Genomic DNA, 20,945 nt, shown 5'->3' on the forward strand with positions numbered 1-20,945 from the left:
TTTTTTTTTTTCAGAGCAAAGAATCCGGGTACTCTTTTAGGCCTAGAATAGAACACTTACAAGGTACTTCTCCAAAATGCAGTCGAGTTTCAATAACTTAGATCTTAAAAAAAAAAAAAAACAGTGGACTTACGATCACGGCAATCTTAGCTTCCTTTAAAAACTGTTCAGATGGATTATTCTCCCATTTATCAGACTATAATATCATAAAGCGCATAAAAACCAGCAGCTGTGTCTGTGACCTGCAGACACGAAGAGACTGCAAACAGACATTGGTGCTGCCTAAATGTCTTACAGTCTAATGGACCTTTGCGGGATCCTATACAAGGGGGACGGTAAGGAAAGGGACGAGCTTAGAGGTGAGAAGATGAGAGGTATAATTCCAGACACTCTCTGTCCCCAACACTACAGAGAGACCAAGCAGGACGTTGCAGTCTATGAACAGAATAAGCAAGATGATTTACACCAAGGATAATCGAAACAGAAAAAAAAATATGTCATGGGGTCCGCCCAGAATGCTCAGCCGCGGCTGGTTTCACTCATTAAAGTAGCTGGAGTATGGGACCCGCCTGTGGGTATTTTCACCACCACAGCCTTAGATTCTACTTGTAAATTCCAGCAACTGCCGGGCTATGCTTTCCAGTACGGGTCACCATGACATACAGAAGCCTTGAGTTATAAATTACAGATACCTTTTTAAGTCTTAGGGCCTTTCTGCCTGTTCAACAGAAAGCCACTCTCAACTTCCTTACCCCAGAGTTACAGGATGTCCTACAGGTTCTCTTACCTTGGCACGTGCGGCCATCTGCAGAGATGGAGAACCCTTGTTCGCAGGCACAGTGGAAAGAGCCCTGTGTGTTTAGACACTCCCCGTGGGGACCGCAGAGCCCTGGCTGTGCACATTCGTTAATGTCTGCAATTGAAAAGAGTTACAAATATTTGAAAAGAGATCTAGTTTGTTTTCTTTTAATAACAGTCACACAGTAGGGAAAACTATTTTTTAATTAATTTATTTATTTATTTACATTTGGGGCAAAGAGGCAGGAGATGTAGTCTCAAAGGCTGATGGCAAAATATAGAGAAAGAATTAGCAAAAGCAGGTGTGTGGGAAAAAACCCTGCCAAATAACTATTAATATTTGACCCCAAATCCCTGGCCAGTGTGCTGTCTACTCCCCCTAGACACTCAAAATAGCTAGATAGAGGTGCTGCTAGAGGCTGCAAAGATAAAATTTGGAAAACCTTTTCTTTTGGGGCCAAACCGTAGTACCTGTCCAATTAGAGACCATAAGACAAGTCGAACTGTCAGAAGGGGCAGAGGACTAGCGTGACCCCCAAGGGCAGTGGCTGTTCAACCATGACAGCCTATACAAATAGCCATCTCCAAGGTTTAATCCAGAATCGGCCTGCTTGAGACATAGCAGAGCCTTGGGGAATATTAATAAACAACCTGAGAAACAAACAACCTGAGAAACAGTTATCAATGAGAATGCTGTCTCTTTTGTCTCCTCCCTCCCTCCCTCTCTCCCTTTCTCTCTTCCTCTCTCTTTCAATCTCTTTCTCCCTCCCTCCCTCTCTCCCTTTCTCTCTTCCTCTCTCTTTCAATCTCTTTCTCCCTCCCTCCCTCTCTCCCTTTCTCTCTCTCTCTTTAAATCTCTCTCTCTCTCTTTAAATCTCTCTCTCTCTCTCTCTCTCTCTCTCTCTCTCTTACACACACACACACACACACACACACACACACACACACTCTTTCACACCTGCTTCTCCCTTTCCCAGGATGCAGACTCTCTCAAGGCCAGGCCAGGCGCGCCTTGTGTATAGTACTTAAGCTCATAAATGCCACTCCATAAATATCTGCTGGATATATTAGAAATAAATTCCAATCTCTACTTCCCTGAAAATGAGTAATGGAAACAAATAAGGGGAAAACAAGGCCAGAGACATTATGATTCGCATGACTTTGGGATGATGAGATTCGTGGGGGTGAAGGGTTTAGTGTATGCTTATCACACACCTAGAGGTCCAGAAGGGGCTGCTATTTATGGTTTGTAGCTGATGCTGTGGGCGAAGGGTGAGCATCTTAGGTTCTGTTTGTCTTTACGCTACATTTGCTTCCCAGGCCAGAGCGACAGAAGCACTCTACGTACTGATAACATGTGGGGTTAGAAAGCAAAATGTTCCTTCAAACCATTTCTAATCGTGCTGGCTAACAGTGCCTTCGATGAGAAAAGCATAGGGAAGCCAGAGGCAGCTTCCCTAGTTCCAGTGGTACTGACATGTGCAGGGGCTCGTGCCCTGCACTGTCCTGCCTGGCTCACTTATCTGTGACCCTCATGACTCTGTGTTGCTTGAGAAGCTCAGGACGTGTGAACCGTGAGTTCCTTCCCCTTCACACTGTATATCAACGATGCCGGAAGTATCCACCATAAAATTTCTCACCGTGTTACTACTCTACTAATGGAACAGTGATTGGTTTGGGTTCCTTTAGGTAATCAATGTCTGGAAAAAAAAATAATCACATGTCCTCAGCACTATCCAGGCAGGTTACTTTCTAACTTCTTGAAGTTCCTTAGGGTCTCTCTTGCCTTTTACTAAAGAGGTCCTCAATATTTCTTCTCAGAAGTTCATCTGTATTTCAGTTCAAGTGGTTTCTGAATGCTCTCTAGAAGTGGATGAATAGAACAGACCCCTGACAAATATGAAGCTCACTGTGGAATAAGCAGGACGAATGTGTGGTTTAACAAAGTCCAGACCTGAGCTCTCCCTGGTGGATTTTGGAGCGTTCTGAGTCACAACCCCACTCTTTCCCTGACAAAGCTGCCACTTGGTGTGCCTACAGGTCTTCTGAAGGCTCTTTGACCCGTCCTGCTAACCACAGGACTGCTAACCACAGTTGTAAGACGACACCTAACAACCACTGACTTATCACCTTGAGTTCTCCATCTCTCCATAGCCACACAACTTAGATTACTTGGCTTACCCACTGCTGAAACAAAGAAAGGAAACAACAGACCATCCAGGGGAACAGCCAGCAGAATAGAGACACGCGCAGAATGGGAGAAAATCTATTCAGCTATAGTTTACGCAGGGACTTCATACCTAGAATACGTAAAGAGCTGGGGGTTGGGGGTGGATGTAATGGGAGTTGGGTAGAGAGAAGGGAGAAGGGGAGGATTCGGGATAGTTTGGGGGAATGGGATGGGTGGGATGGAGGAAGGATGGATATGGGAGCAGGGAAGTAAATATCTCAAATACAGGAAATATTTTAGGGTTTGTAAAAGACTTGATTCTAGATTCTAGAGGGGGTCCCAGGTCCAAGGAGAGATCCCCAGATTGTTCCCTGGGCAGCAGATGAGAGAGTGCATGAACTGGCCTCATCCCATAACCATACTGATGAATATTTTGCATATCACCATAGAACCTTCATCTGGCGATGGATGGAGATAGAGACAGAGACACACATTGGAACACTGGACTTAACTCCCTAGGTTCAAATGAGGAGCAGAAGGAGGGAGAACGTGAGCAAGGAAGTCAGGATCACAAGGGGTGCATCCACCCACTGAGACGGTGGGACTGATCTAATGGGAGCTCACCAAGGCCAGCTGGACTGGGAGCGATGGAGTATGTGATCAAAATGTACACTCTGAACGTGGCTGGCAATGAAGGCTGACTGAGAAGCCAAGGACAATGGCAGTGGGATTTAATTCTACTGTATGGTCTGACTTTGTGGGAGCCTGGTTTGTTTGGATGTTCACCTTTAAAGACCTGTATGGATGGATGGGGGAGGACCTTGGACTTCCCAAGGGGCAGGGAACCCTGACTGCTCTTAAGACTAGAGAGGGAGGGGAGGGTGGGGAGGGGAAGGTGGAGAGGGGGAGGGAAAAGGGAGACAGGGAAGGGGTGGAAATTTTTAATAAATAAATAAAAAATATTAAACATGAAACAAACAAATCTTCCAATCAATAAGTGGGCTAATGAACTGAATAGTCAATTCTCACAGAAGAAACACAAACAGACAACAAGTATTGGGAAAAGGATTCCACACTTCCGTCCATAGGGAAAGGGCCAATTAGATTGCCTTGAGGTCCCATCTTGCCTGTGTCAGACAGGCTGTCATCAAGAAAACAAAGGACAATGAACACTGCTGAGGAACTTTTATTCACTGCTCATGGAAGTGTAAGCTGACGCAGTCACTATGGAAACCAATCTGGAGATTGCCACAAATATTTAAAAATAGAAGTATCATGTGACGCAGCTATACCTCTCCTGGGTATCTACCCAACGGACTCAAGTCAATACGCCACAGAGATACCTGCATATTCGGATTTATTGCCACACTGTTCACAATGGCTAGGAAATGGAACAGCTTTGACATTCATCAATAGATGAATGGCTAAAAAAATATGGTATATATAAATACAATAGAAATTTACTCAGCCATAAAGAAAAATGAAATCATGGAATTTGCAGGGAAATGGATGGAACTGGAAATCGTTATGTTCGGAGAAATAAGTCAGACTCGGAAAGACAAACACAGCATGCTTTTCCTCATATGGGAACTCTAGGCCTGAACTTGTGTGCATATGCACACATGTGCATGTGGGGGGTGTAAGCCATGAACTAGAAAGGGGCCAGGGGAGGGGTAAAGATCTTACAGGGGGAGGAGCAGAAAAAGAAGTCTAATTGAAGGCATGTGACATGAAAGCAGAAGAGACACAACTGGGGGTGGGGGAGCAGGAAAGAGGGGGCCAAGGAGGCTAGGGAGGAAACTAGGGACCGACAAGCACAAAGAATGTACAAAAACTCTATGATGAAATCCGTTACTTTGTATGCTAACTTTAGAAGCCAACATAACATGAAAAGAAAGTCTTAGAAATCAGGTGTATTTTCCTCTTATCATTTTCATATCTTTCAAGGACATGCAGCTCATTTTCTACTTGCCTGTTTCTCAGTATGATTTCACAGTCTTGTTTTTTATAAAGCCTTTGCTTCTTCTGTCTCTTCCCCACCAGCCAATAATCCATTACATGGGCACTATGAACCCTAACCTCCTTTTGGACTTCAGTTCCGTTCTTCCCCTCCAACCCAGCACCTAGTATCACCTCCATGTGGTCAAGGAGCTCCATGGCCTGAGCGTTAATATCGTACGCAAGCACATCTGCCACGCTCTTCAGGCTCCCTAAGACTTTCTGCTGTTACTCTGTGGCTCCATGAAGCCCTTTAAAAGCTACCAAGACTTTGCAGTTTTATGTGGTAAACACCATACATAAAGGTTTTTTTTTTCTTTTCAAAGAAGTCATTGGTTAGCAAGGAACTGTCTAAAAAGTTTGACGACAGAAACTGCGGGCGCATTCCCAGACTTTCTTCCAGGAAACGGCTGAAAAAGAACAACACGAGGATCTGAAGCTAGAGAAACATGTGCGTTCAATTTGGATTGTACTTATTGAAGCATTCATTTCTGAGCTATGCCGCTAGTAACTGCGAGCCGAAAGCCAGACTATATTTAAGTTGGATTTCTTTCACGGGTCCGGAATGCCATAGAAATTCACAGTTTGGCATGCGTACGCCAAAACGTGAAACTGAAGTGTGTTCTGAATCTCTAGCGTTCCCTGCCACATTCCTGAAGAGACTATTAACATGGAATTTCCATACCATCTGTACATCACCATTAGTTTGGGGGGACAAAGAGAAATCTTAAGCATACTTGTGACTGAAGATGTCTTGACTTCAGAACACTCGGCAAGGCTGCCAAAGTTTATGCCTCTCGCATAGTTTCTCAGCAATGGTCCCTGTAGGTTACCATCTACTACACTTTCAGCGTCAGGACAGACTCCGAAACCCGTACCTCTCAACACAGCACTGACATGATCACGGGATTAGACAAGTGTGGGCGGAGTAAAAGATCACAAAGTCGCCTCCAGCGACAGCAGAAGAGATCACTCAAGGAAGGTGTAAACAGCCTACTAGGCAGAAATGGGCAATGCCACAGATTCTTACATATTCCTTAAACTGTGCGTAGGACCTGCTTCAGAAATGCCAGTGAGAAGGCACTTGCTGCCAAACCTGATGATCTGAGCTGGGTCTCTGGGTCTCACATGGAGGACAACGAGAACTGACTTCTGCAGGTTGTCTTCTGACTCCATGTGTGGGCATGTACACACACACACACACATGTGCACGTACACACACACACACACACACACACACACACACGAGAAATGCTTATCACATATCTGAACTCAAATTTTTCAAGTTGACACACCCATTTATTCTGAGGAAAGAATGCGACCCAGAACAGAGGTGATTGACTAGCGACTGACAGTCATTAACCACCACGGTTTTGGAGAAGTCACATCTTTGATCTCAGACCACAGACAGGAATTTTATGTATTGAGAGAACGTGATGCAATTAATGAGTCAGATGACTGAGTGAGTTCTGGGGGATTTGACTCTAGAAGTTAAATGAGAAAATGTTCAGTATGAGTTCTTGGGCCATTTGTACTGAGACCAGGTTTCGCCTCTATTTAGCCAAAAGAAATTAGAAAAGAAAATACCACTTTTCAGCCAAAAATCCTATAATAAAGATCAGGATTCAAATTTCTTAGGTTTTTGAGTTTTTTTCAATCTCCTGGCATTTTTATATAAATCAAGATTAATTTTGTTTAAAGTACCAAAATGGAAATATTTTGACAGAAACATACAATTCAAATGTTTCTTCTCTACAGCATCAAGTCTGAGCACATTTAATTTCCACACTGGAAAACTTAAAAACCCAGCTTCACTTATTGCATTATGAAAGTAAAGAAACACCTAATATCAAATGAAGTATGTGGGGGATATTTAAGATTTGGGACAGACCAAGGGAATGAATTCTAAAAGACCTTGAGGCAAAGGTCCACAGCTTTCACAATTCAGTGACACATGGGGAAATGGCTAGTGCCATACAAATAATGCATGATATTACTGCTGTACCACATCTCAGAGAGAAGGCACCCTCTTTGCCAAGGATATGGGCTATCTGGAACATACCAGATGAAAGATCATTTGTGGCAATCAACAGTAACAATAATAATAGGAATAATCATATATGCTATCTTATTGATTAGCATTTTGAATAATATGCACAATTCTATAATGGCAGAGGACCATAAAACACTTATTCATATATCAGAAATAAACACACACAAATATAAAGATAAGTATATATTTTCAGTGGGAAAAATAGGCATAAACCTGTTAGTCATTCACCATTTTTTATGCATGCATGTCTTCATTCATTCATTCATTCTTTTTCCCTCCCCCAAGGCACTGATCTCAAGGCATCTCCCACACTAGGCAAGTGCTGTACCTCTGAGCAATGTCACCAGTACCATGCTCTTAAGACTGATAAGTGCAGTGTTAAGTGGCAGCCATAAGTGCAGCCATAAAATGTTGGACACAGAATCTACCACAAACTCAAAATAAGGTCAATTACATTTTCCTGTAGAAAAATCATTTAACATTACTGTCTTCTTTGATTATAAGTTCAAATCTCAGCTCCTTACTGGAGAGGAAGGAGCATGTTCATTAGCTTCTCTGAGACTCAGATAGTCACACACAAGTGGACTATAAGGAAAGCTACCTTGTAGTCCTGCTGTAAACATTGAAAGAGGCACCAACAGGGAGTGCTCGCTTTATGTTACTGTGAAGGACGTATTTGTACCTGTGTTGTATTACTGTGTCCTTATTTGCATCTTGAGTCAACAGTATTGTTATTTGGGAGAAAAAATGTTGATAAGCACTCTGAAAAATATGAATTCCTGGTCTTCCTTATCTTAACCAAATCATCAATGAGGCTTTTTTTTTTTTGGAAGAGAGAAAGAAATGGTTGGTACTGAACTAAAATAGGCATCATAAAAGAATAAATATTATCTCTGAGGCAAAATGAAATACATTCCTGACAGCCACAAACAAATGAAACAACCATTTTGAATCAAGTGACCCCCAAGGCCCAGCAAAGCACAAGCGACATCAGAATCATATAGAGTAAGAATGTGGTTTATGACACATGCAAGCTTTGTGGTCCAAAGCAAGACAACCCCATGCTTGATGTAGACCTTAGAAACACACTTTCATCATGCAAAATGCCGTCAGTTATGATGAATAAAGCAAGCCTATTGCCGGGAAGCACGGCAGAATTGAAGAAGTACGTATGTAAGAAAAGGGAAAGAGAGTCATACCTTGACATCCTTTATTGTCATTCAGCTGGAATCCATCTGGGCATGTGCAGTCATAGGACCCCGCAGTATTGATGCAGTCTCCTCCCTGACAGACACTACTGTCCTCTAGGCATTCGTTGATATCTGCAAGCCAGTGTGCAAGTTAGGACTAAGCAAGCAATATAAGGGAGATGATACATGTTATGTCTTATCAGCATCCTGTGTCAAGTGTGTTGTTTGGGGGAATAAATGTTGATAAGCACTTGGAAAAGTATAGATTCCAGCTCTTCCTTATTTTAACTAAATCATTAATAAGGTTTTTTGGAAGAGAGAAAGAAATGGTGGGTACTGGACACATATACAAAATCACATAAACATGATAAACATGCATTGTGTTTTCAGTACATGATTTCAGATGGATGGCAGGGTTTATTTTTAATGAAACATTTTGGAATAATTTTTAGCTTAATTGTCATTCTGTTATTTCAATGAGAGTCTAATTTATTATGTTGCCCATTCTGAAACTGTTGATCTTCCCGCCTCAGGCCCTGAGTGCAAATGCCATCTAGAAAGATTTTAGCTTTGAATGAACACATAAATTATATGTTTGAGACAGTGTCTAACTATGTAGCCTGCATTGGCCTGGAGTTCACAGTCTTCATGCTTCAGACTCCTGAGTATTGCATGGAAGTTCTAAACATCAAATACAATTAATTGGGAGAGGAAGAGTCACAAGTTTTTATTAAACAATAATTTACATGTTTGCTTTCTTCATGATAATAGAGAATACATTTTTTTAAAGCACATGTTGCTAAGTTTATCTTAAGCACCTTTAAGCTCCTTGATCTATGTATATCTATGTATAAGATCTGGTTTGAAAGTGTATGGCAAGAGTCGCCACACAAAAGAGAAATGCTATTAAAACTAGAACTCCAAATGCCATCGTATTAATAAAAATAAACATGTAAGTCATTAAACTGTATTATAGATTCCCCAAATTAATGTAAGAATCATTACAAAACACAATTACCTGACAAAAGAATGCTGCTATATTTAGAGGCAATATGAATTTAGAGAAAAGATACAAAGATCAACAAAGGTCTCCCTAACAGAAAGAATTGACTTAATGTCTTGGAAGTAGAATGTGAATGTGGGAATCTTTGCTCATGGAAGCAACTGGAGCAGAATCCTTGTTAAGAGCTAGCACCCCCCCGCAACTAAACAGACTGCCTAGAGTTTTAACAACTACATATAAAGCATATGTCCAACTATAAGTGTTCCACAGTCAACCGACCCCGAGTTCTGAGCGTGATGATGTGAGACAGTCTCAGTGATGCAGAGGCTCACATCATGCAGATGTTTCTGGGCTGTTTATCGCCACAGCGTCTCCTAGCCAGAGATCATTACTCCTAACACACCCCCAAGCCCTTCCTCTGGTGTGTCTGCGCAGGGCTTAAATAATTAGTGTTCAAGAAAACCAAGGAACAATCCTTCCTTCGTATCCTTGGACTTTGGCTTTCATGACATTTCTTGCAAGTAATTCTGATGGCTGCTGATGCAAAGGGGAATTTGGAGGAGGGTGTGAATATAGGAGGCGATGCTATCTCCCCCATATTCCCCGCTGTTTTGTTCAAGGATGAGGACACTGGAGTAAAGTTTCCTCATTGAGCCAAATGAACTAAGGGGCTGCTATACAAAAGGGAGAAGGGAGGCTGATTGTCTCACCCCGTCAAGATAAAGTTATGATGGGTGTGTGATCATCCACACTGGCAATGTTCCAAGCATGGCTACCATAAAACACGAAAGTATGTGACGTGCCATTTCAATGCAACGGCATTGCTGCTTTTTAAAAATGCCATTTCCCATCATCTATCTTCTTTGTAGTATAACTTACAATAAATAATCTATTATGAGAGTCCAGCTCAATGCACTGGAACAGTGACATACACATTGTACAAACACCACCACGGTGCCGGTACTGGCATTTCCCCCAGACCCACCCCCCAGCAGGATCCCTCTTGTGTCTTTGGCATCCTCAGTTCACAGTGTTTCTGACACTCATCCAAAATGCTGATTGTATCAAAAGCTTACTCTTCTTTGCCAAGCAGTATTTCATTATATAAATACAAGTCTGTTTGCCCCTTCAGCTTTCAGTGAATACTTGGACTACTGCCATTTTGTCTACTTCAAACAAACATGCATGTCTTCATGTAAACTCGTGCTTTCGTATTCCTTGGGCAAACTACTGGGATTTACAATAACTGAATCCTAGAGGAGACGTTTAATGTTTTTAGAAATTGCTTCCTAAAATGGCGGTATCGTTTCACACTCTAGTGTCCTCCTGGGAGAGACATTCCATTTTTCTATATGTATTTGGTTAACTCCACAGCTGTTCTAGTGGATAAGTATTGGGTGAGCTGATTTCCTTTCTTTGCTCCTTAGGAAAAGAAGGTAACAAAGGGAGATGAAACTTATTTGATCATTAGCATTAAATTAAAGACAAGAGAATCTCAACTTGAAAATGAGTCAAATCTAGAGAATGCAAAGTTCAGCAAGAAATACCATGTGACCTGGCACTCTGCATCAGAACGAAGAAGTCTGTAAGCAGGAATAGTTAATAATCTTATTTTCATTCATATCTCAAAATTTGAGAAAAAATAGCATTGTTTTAAGTGTTTATAAAGTAATGTATAGATTTAAAAACTCTTACTTATGAGATAATCAAGTTTAATATATATTTTTATTCATGATTCATGTTCGTGATCTCTGCTACAACCTTGCAAAAACCCAATCAGAGTGAGAACTATGCACGGTGGTGCACTCTTGACAGCCCACCCTGGAAGCTAAGGCAGGAGGATGACAAATTTGAGGGCTGCTTGTGTTGCAGAGTGAGCTCGAAGCCAGCTTGGGCTAACAATGAGATCCGGTCGCCCTCGAAGACAATGAAGCAACTGCTTAAGCATAAAAAGTGCTCCATGTGGGATTGTCTCCCACGGGGTGGTGTGAACAGTCTTCCTAGGAATTAAGGAACGTGTTTCCCAGAAAGTGGCAGAGGAATCTTGTCACTTTCCCCATCACCTCTGCATTATTAAATAGCAAGGTCCATTTTGGTCTTCTTTGCCTGGCGGTCATGTTTGGCACAGTCTGTAACTCTCTCCTCCCCTTGAAGCTTTTTCTTTGCTTGGGGTCCAGGTCTCCTCCATCACATGTCACTTCCTCACGTCCTCTGCTTGTCCCTACCCATTTATTTCTACATGTTGGAAGGCCTAGGAGCTCTTCTCTCTTCTAGCAGTACTTCCTCTTGAGTGATCCCATGCAACCTCATGGCTTTAAACATGTGTGCTGATGGCTCACAGCCCAGGGCTCACCCCTCGATTCTAGATACCTAGCATTGGACTGATTTGCTATTCATACTTGAACAGTCACTCTGGGAAGGAAAACTGAACATGTCATGTGGAAATCCTAATCTCCACAGAGTCTGCTCCATTGGGGCTTCAACACCTGCTATTACTTTGAATACAATGCTCTTCTCATCAATATTCACAAGTCAGTGACTTAAGGAAACCGCTATTTCCCTTATTTAAAATGGTCCAGCTTCGGAACCCCACACAGATCGCATTTTATAAGTTATTGCCATTTAACAAGCTGTGCCTTTTACTGACTTATCACACCTATTGTTAACTTCAGTGCTGGAATGAAGGTAATTCCAGAAGGGCAGAAAATATATATATACCCAGTTTTTATACGTGGCCTGTACCTCCAATACAGGCTCCTACAAATTCAGTACTACCCGTATGTGATAAACAAATATGTAAGTGAATGATTCTGACCTGAAAAGAAAAAAATGACTTCTCACTGTCTTTTGTTTGTTTATATTGTTGGTGTTTCAACCACAAAGAGATAAGGGCCTCAGAATGACAGGTACCAAGTTATTTTCTGAGACTCCACAAGGAGCCCTACAGAGAACAACCCCAGGGAAATTGGGGGACAGGATCAGGTAGGTTTAAGATTAAGTTAGCGCCTAGCAGGTTGGAGGAAGAGCCTTTTGTATGCTGAAGGACCTGAGATCTCTAAGAAATGGGACAAGGAGGTCACCAACATCATGCTAACACTTAGTTTCTGCCTCTCAGCAATGGCCGGTGGGTCTGCGGGAAAATAGTGCATGAAGGCCAGATCTCCACTGAAATTGGGAAAAAATTGCACATGTAAATATAAAGTCTAAAAAGAAGGATGGTTCTCCCTTCCACAGCTGTGAGAGGTATGTGAACATTCATAGACAGTTAATTATGGCAAAATACATTCCACTGGTGAGGGCCGGAAACAGGACTAGGTGGGAATTAGCAGGCTGAGTGCTAATGTGGTTTCAAAGGGAGTTCTGAGTTAGCTGGATGGACTCCAGTCCTATTTATAACCCAAAACTGGGGAAATTAATCCTGACTTTAAGAGAAATGAGCTTCATTACACATCCAAAGGAAATTTTCATGGGGAACATAATTATATCTTATAAACATATATATTAATAATAAAGAATAAGTTGGCTAAAGGTTTGTGTTTGGCTTGTCATGCAATGAATGTTTTTAGAATAAAAGCATTTTAGGGCCTTCTGATGACATACCTACATGTTTTTTTGAAAAGCCAGAATAAAAGAATATATTCTCTGCAGGGCAGTGGTGGTGCACACCTTTAATCCCAGCACTTGGGAGGCAGAGACAGGTGGATCTCTGAGTTTGAGACCAGTCTGGATTACAAAGTGCATTCCATAATAGTCAGGGATACACAGAGAAAACCTGTCTCAAAACAACAACAACAACAACAACAAAATAACCATGTCCCCCAAAGAATATACTCTCTGGTGAATACTGTCAAAATTTCAGGCATGGTTGGGGCTGGAGAGATGGATCAGTGGTTAAGAACACTGACTGCTCTTCCAGAGGACCTGAGTTCAATTCCCATAACAGTCTGGAACTCCAGTCCCAGGAGATCTGACACCCTCTTCTGGCTTCCATCAGCACTGCACACGCATGGTGTACAGACATATATACAGACAAAACAACTATATATATGTATATATATACATATATATACATATATACATGTATATATATACATATATATATATATATTTCTGATGACCCCTTGGCATGGCCAATAATGGTGGTCATCATCAATGATGATGGTTGACAAGTCAATGATGGTTGGTTTAGGGTTCCCACATGCTCGTATTGGCCTTGCTACTGACTGACTTCCTAAGAGCATCTTCCATAGCAGGTCCTTCATAGCACAGAGGTCCCTCCATCATGATTGTCCTGTCTTCCATGGATGTCATCATGTCAAACCGCTAACCTGTTTATTGGGGTTCCCCAAATACAATTTTTAGGTATCATCTGTTTCCGACCTTGTTTTATTACTTGTCTATTTCTGAGTAGAAATACTAGTGATAGCATTTTGTCCAGGTTATTAACCTTGAGAAATACTACTACCCTGGGGAAAAATCCTAGAAGCTGACTTACTGGTACACAGACATTACGCATTTTTAAAGCCTTCGAAATTAGACTCAAATTGTACCTTAAGAGGACCGAGTTAATTTCTGCTCCAAGAAGCAGCAGAGACAGGTAGGTATTCAGCCTCTTTGAGAATACTTGTGCCAAACTGTCTGATAAAAATGCAGCATGCTATAATTCACAATGGCTATTCCCCAGCTAATGGAGCTAGGAGTGAAAAGAATGCTGAACTTAAATGCTCTGCCAGGAGGTGATTCTTGGAAATGGTTGTGGTGGTTTAAAAAAGAATGGTCCCCATAGGCTCATATATTTGAATACTTGGTCATCAGGAAGTGGCACTACTTGAGAGAGACTAGGAGGCGTGTCCTTGCTGGAGTACATATGTCACTCAGAATAGACTCTGGGGTTTCAAAGGCCCTAACCAGTCCCAGGGTTTCTCTTCTTGCTGCCTGTGGAACTAAATGTAGATCTCTTGGCGTTGCTTCTCCAGCGTCATATTTGCCTGTAAGCCACCGTACAACTCACCATAATGACAGTGGCCTAAACATCTGAAACTGTAAACACGTCCCAGTTAAATGCTTTCTTTTGTAAGAGCTGCTCATGGGGTCTCTTCCCAGAAACAGAACACTAAGACAGCGGTAGAGCAACAGAACACTAAGACAGCGGTAGAGCAACAGAACACTAAGACAGCGGTAGAGCAGGGGCCCTGTGATGGTTTGTCTTTGTAATCTCCCACTTAGGCTCTTACGTTTGAACACTTGTTCTCTAGCAGGTGGTGGTATTTTTGAAGGCTGTGGACTTTAAGGAGCCTTTAGAGAACTGGAGGAAATAGCCACTAGGGGATGAGTTCACCTCTGCTCCTGTTCTACCTCTACCTATCAATCCTCGAGCGTCTGAGCAATCAGCTTTCCCCTCCTGCTGCTTCAGCCTCAAACAGCTCTGGCTGCCATGCCTTCCCCATCATGGCGGACTGTACATTCAAACTATGAACCAAAATAAATCCTTCCGCCCTTAGATTTCCTCTTGTCTGCTATTTTGATTGCAGCCAAGAGAAAATTAACATCACCCCTCACATGTGGGACACAGTCCAGATGTTTATGAATGATTTCACAACTGACAGCTTACACATGCACCAAACAGGTAGGGGAAGCTGGAAATTACGTTCCTTGGATGGGCCCTGAACACACAGACTGTTCATGAGCAATGAGGTGGTGGTGAGAGCGAGCTAAAGAACATGTCAGGAGAAAATACTCTTGTGTACGAGCTGGCCAGGTGCCCGGAATACCTCATACAGTCTCTAAGCCACAGTCAGCTGCCCAGCACTAGATGTGTGTGCTGCCTTGTAGAAGTGTTCCCTACAGAAAGACTCAGCTCTTTAAAGCCCTCAGCTGGTACGGAAAATTAAGCTGCGTTAGTTGTTTGGGCCATTTGGGAGACAGTTTTGTACAAAGGGTGTAGTTCAGAACCATGCACCCAGTGTGAGCCATCCATCACTGGTACACAGAAAAATTGGCAGTCTCCCCTCTCTTTTGTCTCTTCACACGGCAGGTGAAGGAAACCCTTTGCAGGGAGCTAACCCTCCATTCCGAAGGCAAAGGCTGAGTTCCTACACGGCAGGTGGGAAGTTTCCCGATTGCTTCGGGTTGTAACATGTTCTGGGCCTGAGGCAGGGCCAGGTGCTCACCTTCACAGTGGTCCCCCAGCGCAGACGCTCTGTAACCCTGGTTGCACACACACTGGAAGGAGCCCTCTGTGTTCCTGCACTGCCCATGAGAGCAGAGGTGATGGTGTTGGCATTCGTCAATATCTGTGAGCAAGATAGTACGGAGAGACTAGAATCCATCATTTGTGTCAGAGAAGATACAGCGATTTCCGGTTTATAATCGAGTAAGAGCTTTCATTAAGTGATGTATGCTAAGCTGAAGAAAAGGGTAACTCTACAGTAGGGAAAATTCTAACAGACTTAAGAATGTAAGCCATCTGCATGCATGAGTTTCACTATTTAAATATGGGTAGCAAATAATTTGCCATCATTTGTGAACTCCATTTTGATACATTTAATTTTAACACTTGCTTTGAAAGCACGTAGGCCTTAAAAAGCCTAAAACAAAGGTCCTCAAATTACACAGGCCAAACTTGGCCTACTACTACTTAGTATAAATAAAATTTAATTTAAAACTACTCTGTGTATTCACTTATTATCTGGTCCATTACAGAAAAGATTGGCCACCTTTGTCTTTAAGTAGTGCAGCATGCATCCTTTCTTTGTCCTTTCTAAGTTACCTACTGGGCTCTGAGCAACTGGGCTTCATCCATCCATCCATCCATCCATCCATCCATCCATCCATCCATCTAGCCATCCATTGTCATTTATTCTCTCTTACTCTAAAAACAGGACCATTCTGGCCAAATCTTCCCCTCCCCCTCATCTCATTGAATACTCTACATTGTCACTTGCTCGCTCCACCTGGAAACACACATTCTCAACCTGAGTATCAGTTGCTTCAGTCACATGGCCCTGAGCTCAGGCATTCGCCCGTTATGTGATGGCACAAATGCCCTGCATGAACACAAACACTTCACCCTCATGGTTACATTGCAATAACAGACTTCTGGGGGCAGAAGTTATGTCTATCACATTCTTTAGGATGCCTCAGATAACACCTTGCTGTGGGTCGGCACTCAGTCCACATTCTGTGTGGAAGGGCTTATTTTTTAACATTAGAAACCATTTCTCTTTTTCCGCCAGTATTTCTGGAAGGTGTAACATGTGTATCAGCTCCCACAAGGAATCTGGCTCATTCTTCTCTTACATTGTGGTAGTCATATCTTTGGTTAGACTGTCATAGCATTTGGCAAATAAAGTGGGTTTTCCCTGCTGATAGTCTGGCAGACGGGTGACTCTGGTTATACCCTACTCATCATTGAATGGATCCTGACAGGCTCTGCCAGAGGACTCTGAATGGGGGAGCCCGATGCTATCATGTGCAGCTCTTGTATCCATTCAACTGTAGGTAAATGGGGTTAGGGGTTATAAAGGCAAGCATATTAAGAGGGGTTCTAGAACAAGTTGCTTAACTTATCTTTGTACATGAATGTGCTTGTGTATAGCTCGGGTTAGTTGGGCATTCGATGTTCTAGGAAGAGATGCCTGGGGAAGGGGACACTAGTAATGGTAGACGCGTCTGTGATCACCATCAGATACTCTTGCTTTTGGGACGCTGTCAGTAAATGGTTTTGCTTATCAAATAGTCTTCATCTCTGAGAACAAGGCACAAACTCTTTCAGTGTACCAAAATTGGTCAAAAGAATATTGAAGTCTAAATACACACTGAAATTATTAGCATTCAATAGCTAATATGCTATTAGCATAATAGCAGGCCAATATAATGACCTTCTAATTGTGGAATCACAGTACATAAAACCACAACATTAATTTAAATGCTTAAATGGAAGTTACTTTACATAGTAAAGAGTTACAAAGACAGCAATAATTCATCTTCTTAATTTGATATTAATATGAATTAGCCACTAGTCGCCAATGTCATATTTTTCTATATTATTGACTTGTCTGATTTTTGTAAAAGTACCTGGAATTCGGAGACTATAATGGCCTAGGCTGTGTCACTTACCCTGGTCTCAGCAATTCCTGATGGCATGCACCTACCTTCGCATTGGTCTTTAGCGGCTGACAGCTGATATCCCTGTCCACAGGTACACCGGAAGGAGCCATCAGTGTTTTTGCACTGCCCGTTCATGCATAGGTTCCCTTGCTGACATTCGTCAACATCTGTTAACATACATGATGACAACTGGTTTTTAGAAAGAGACTCCCCCAGAGAAGAACATGGCAATCCCTCCAATTGTCACAAAACAATAGTACTGAAACCGTCATCAACCTAGGATGTTGACTTGTGTAAGTTAAATGAGTACCAAAGCAACTTGCAGCTCCCACTCTTTATCTCATCGAAACACTGTGCATATAGCACAAGACAACGTAAGAGTTTAGAGTTGAAAATGGAAGGCAGAATACAAAGCTCATGGTAACAGCTGCTAGATCCGGCGGGCCCGCCGCATGTAGGAAGGATAGAAATGAAACTATCCAGAACAAACAGATACAAATCCTGGCAGCTACGGATGGCAGCAGAAGCATACCCTTTCTTTATAATTTGAATGAGGAGGTCAAAGAGTTGTGCTAAGTACGACTGACCTACCTTTCAAAATAACACAGAAACCGTGAAAAATGGTACTAATGTGACAGATGATGATAAAGAAAGACTCAGTGAGAATGTGGTGTTTGAGGACTTAATTAAATGCTGCCAGTGAGTCAGGCACATACCTGTAATCCCAGCTCTTGGAAGGGCTGAGCCAGGAGGGCCATGAGTTCCATCTATATAAACATATAGTGAAACCCTGTCTCAAAAAAAATTCCAAACAAATATCACATGTTTTCCCCCTCTCTTTCTCTGGATATATATATATATATATATATATATATACATATATATATATATATATATATATATATATGCATGTGGACATGCACATGAGGGTGTATATTTAGGGCACAAATGTAAAGGTGGGAGGATTGGAGTGATCTACAGGGAAGGGAAGGAAGAAGAAGAGAAGGTAATAAGAGGTAATAAACCATATGTGCCATGAAGCAGTAGAGAGCAACATTCTGGGGGAGAAGTAGAGAAAAGGGGGTAGGGAAAGGGAGTGGAAGGTAAGAGTGAAATGTGGTAATAGTGTATGAAAATGTCACCATGAAATTACATAGTAGTCAAACATCAGTTGAAAAATAAAAAATCTGGAAGCATAAACAAGCCTTGGCAAAAGATAGAGCAGCAGACGGAGGAAGGCTGTGATATCCTAAAGAAACACTACCAAGCATTAGTGACCTTGGAAATGTTGTGGGTATGAAGTGACCAGAATGCAGCAAAGCAGGACTTCTTCTGTGACATGGACATTCCTAGTAGAAACAGGGCGGGCTTTCCACATGGCTCTGCCTGTCTACCATAATGATTTATATTGCCTGTCAATTTCATGTGTTCTTGTATCACCTCAGCGACAAATCTCTCAACACCTGGAGGAAGGACTTTCAAGGTCAGGCTAGTTGAGGTAGAAAGGCTCACACTCTAATGTCAAACTATATAAAGGAGAAGGGAAGCAGTGCGGCAGCCTTCCTTACCCCATCCCCGCTTCCTGACTGTGGAGGCAGTACGGCCATCCATCTCAAGCACCTACCGTCACGACTACCCATCATGATGGACTGGACACTAAAACTATGGGTCAAAATAAGCCCTCTCTCTCTCAGTAAGGCAGAAAGTAGTGAAGACACCTACTGTTTGGGTCTGTCCTAATTTGAGAATTCTATCCTGCATTGGCCCAGCCTTAGTGCGTTCTGCTGGACAGCTAGCAATGTATAAACATTTATAATTATTATTAAAGCATGGTACAATTGTTCTTCACCAATTGCACCACAGGCCTCTGAGAATGAGGGAGGGCAACATATGCAAACTGCACTAGCCGTCTCTCTGACTTAAACAGAGAAGCATAATTCAACTAAAGGAGCTAAGAAGAAGCTGTGCTCTATGATCAATGAACAACAAACAACTGTTGTTTGCCTCTAAAAACGCCTTAATTAGAATGTGTCTGTAAGTGTTTATCAGGAATCCCCATTCACTGTACAGCCTTCTGCCTCTAGTATAATTGACAGTTTGTCGTTTCCTGATCAAAGTTGGATTTCTTAATCTCTAATGAGGTATTAATCCTCTGGCTCCTATCCTGAGAAAAGTAAGATGCCAAATTATTCCAAGTTTCCCCAAAATAACTTTCACATTATGAATAAAGTTATGGTCCAATAGTTTGTTTCTTATTTTACTTTGTTATCCATTGTACTTGCTCATTGATTGAAATCTTTTTATCTACTTCACTGATTGTGTCAGTGGCTGGCTCCTTTTATTTATTAAGAAACCATGTTTGTGCACAGAGACATTTAATTATGAAGCCAAATTTCATCCTCAGAATTATTTTGTGCCTTTCCAGAATCCTCAGTCTATCGGCATTAGGAAGGTTGTAGATGCTTCTCGACTTTGTATGAAAACACTTGAGGCATCAATGCACAAACTGGGACCAACAATAGCTCTTGCTGGATCTCACATCACGTCTAGCAGAATTTTTAGTGTTTTGGCATCTTTCTGACTTTCTCATAGATGATGGCAAATTAGATATTCCCACAGGAAGACATTTGCCAAGAGGACAGGCACTCCATTCCAAGTACCACCAAGGTGTGCCAGACATCACTTAGACTACTCGTTTATGTCGGGAAGACTGCCCAAAGCCATTCATTCGAAGTCATGACACAGACACCTGGCATCTCAAGGCATGCCATTATTACAAAGTGTTCTCTATGTCTTTAAAATGACCAAAGGGAAAAGAGGCTCCTAGTTTTAGAAATGGTTTTTTTTTCTTTCCAATGAGGGACAGAATTATTAAAACAAAGGGAAAGTTTCTATTAAAATAGGCATTTTGGAGACATCTTACTTTTAACACATCTTACTGTGACAAGACCTGTCCAGAGGAAAAAATACAGATTGTTAAGGCATACAGTGATATGTAGGTATAAATACACATATAAATTTGTTATCATGATAAAAGATAACTTTATATGTTATATATGCTATAATGTTAAGATTAAGAAGCAATGAGCTAACACATTGAAGCACTGGATATACTCTTTGAGTCTCCAAACTGCCACCAGGACATTTAGTGAGGTGAAGACAAAGTAAACAATAGGGACCACCAATAAAGTATAGTTGATGGAGTTCCTGGGATATTGAAGAAGGAAGAAATTTATGATTTGGGATGAGTCTAATCATAAAAGATGTTCTTTAAGGGAAAAACTAAAGAAAAAGGTTTTGGTAGCAGAGCAATGAGAGTAGTTAGCTCATTGCAGGTGCCCAAACCACAGAACAGGGATTTCCCTTTATTCTAGCCTAGACTCTGAACAGGAGTAGAGGCAGGGTTCAAAGCTAAGCAAAGCCATCAGCCCTTTCCCTGTTCCTGTCTGTGCACTGTGCTGTTTCCTCTCCCTGCTAAGTTTTCCTCCCCTTATATTTAGTATCTATGACTAGGTTTAGACAGCAACACCTCTTCAAGGCTTTCCCAGCACATAAGCAGACCGTACTCCTTGACTTTAACAAGACTTTTCTCATTGCCTTTAATGTCACAAACACAACCCAAAC

At 41.9% G+C, this 20,945-nt stretch overlaps 1 protein-coding gene across 10 annotated transcripts in view; it reads right to left on the bottom strand.

The window, feature by feature from the left end:
* Ltbp1 (latent transforming growth factor beta binding protein 1) overlaps positions 1 to 20,945 on the bottom strand; it is a 386,955-nt gene that overhangs the window by 63,183 nt on the left and 302,827 nt on the right. For all 10 annotated transcript variants that reach the window (XM_085691031.2, XM_048416147.3, XM_048416146.3 and 7 more), the window contains 4 exons: positions 17,366 to 17,488; positions 15,383 to 15,505; positions 8,219 to 8,341; positions 788 to 913 (listed from right to left, as the gene is read on the bottom strand). In XM_085691031.2, coding sequence (XP_085547157.2) covers positions 788 to 913; positions 8,219 to 8,341; positions 15,383 to 15,505; positions 17,366 to 17,488 — 495 coding nt within the window. The remainder of the gene's footprint in view (positions 1 to 787; positions 914 to 8,218; positions 8,342 to 15,382; positions 15,506 to 17,365; positions 17,489 to 20,945) is intronic.

Source organism: Myodes glareolus, chromosome 6, assembly GCF_982192425.1.
Source record: "Myodes glareolus chromosome 6, mMyoGla1.1, whole genome shotgun sequence".
NCBI lineage: Eukaryota > Metazoa > Chordata > Mammalia > Rodentia > Cricetidae > Myodes > Myodes glareolus.